Source organism: Cariama cristata, unplaced genomic scaffold (assembly GCF_000690535.1).
Source record: "Cariama cristata isolate BGI_N322 unplaced genomic scaffold, ASM69053v1 scaffold22242, whole genome shotgun sequence".
In the NCBI taxonomy this organism is placed as follows: Eukaryota; Metazoa; Chordata; class Aves; order Cariamiformes; family Cariamidae; genus Cariama; species Cariama cristata.
In genome coordinates, this window is record NW_009603492.1 from 3,788 (window position 1) to 4,033 (window position 246).

At 56.9% G+C, this 246-nt stretch overlaps 1 protein-coding gene across 1 annotated transcript in view; it reads left to right on the plus strand.

The window, feature by feature from the left end:
- Positions 1-169, plus strand: part of RAVER1 (ribonucleoprotein, PTB-binding 1) — a gene marked incomplete at both ends in the record, with an annotated part of 3,278 nt that extends 3,109 nt beyond the window's left edge. The window contains one exon of the mRNA XM_009695233.1: positions 76-169. Coding sequence (XP_009693535.1) covers positions 76-169 — 94 coding nt within the window. The remainder of the gene's footprint in view (positions 1-75) is intronic.
- Positions 170-246: the final 77 nt, after the last annotated feature.

Here is a 246-nt window from a genome sequence, read left to right on the forward strand (position 1 = left end):
TCTCCGCTTTTTTTTTTTTTTGAGTTATTTTCCTGTCTTTTTTTCTGGTCTTTCTCGCTGTGCTTTCTGCCCCAGAAGGCATTGCTGGGGAACTCCCCGTTACTGCAGAACCAGGTCTGGACGCAGCTGCTGCAGAACAAGGAGAACCAAACCCTCTTCCATGTGAGCGGTAGGAGGCAGCCGGCGCGTTACCGTGCTCTGTGTGTGGTGGTGCCGAGCCGTAGCGCCGGGGCCCCTCCGCCCCGG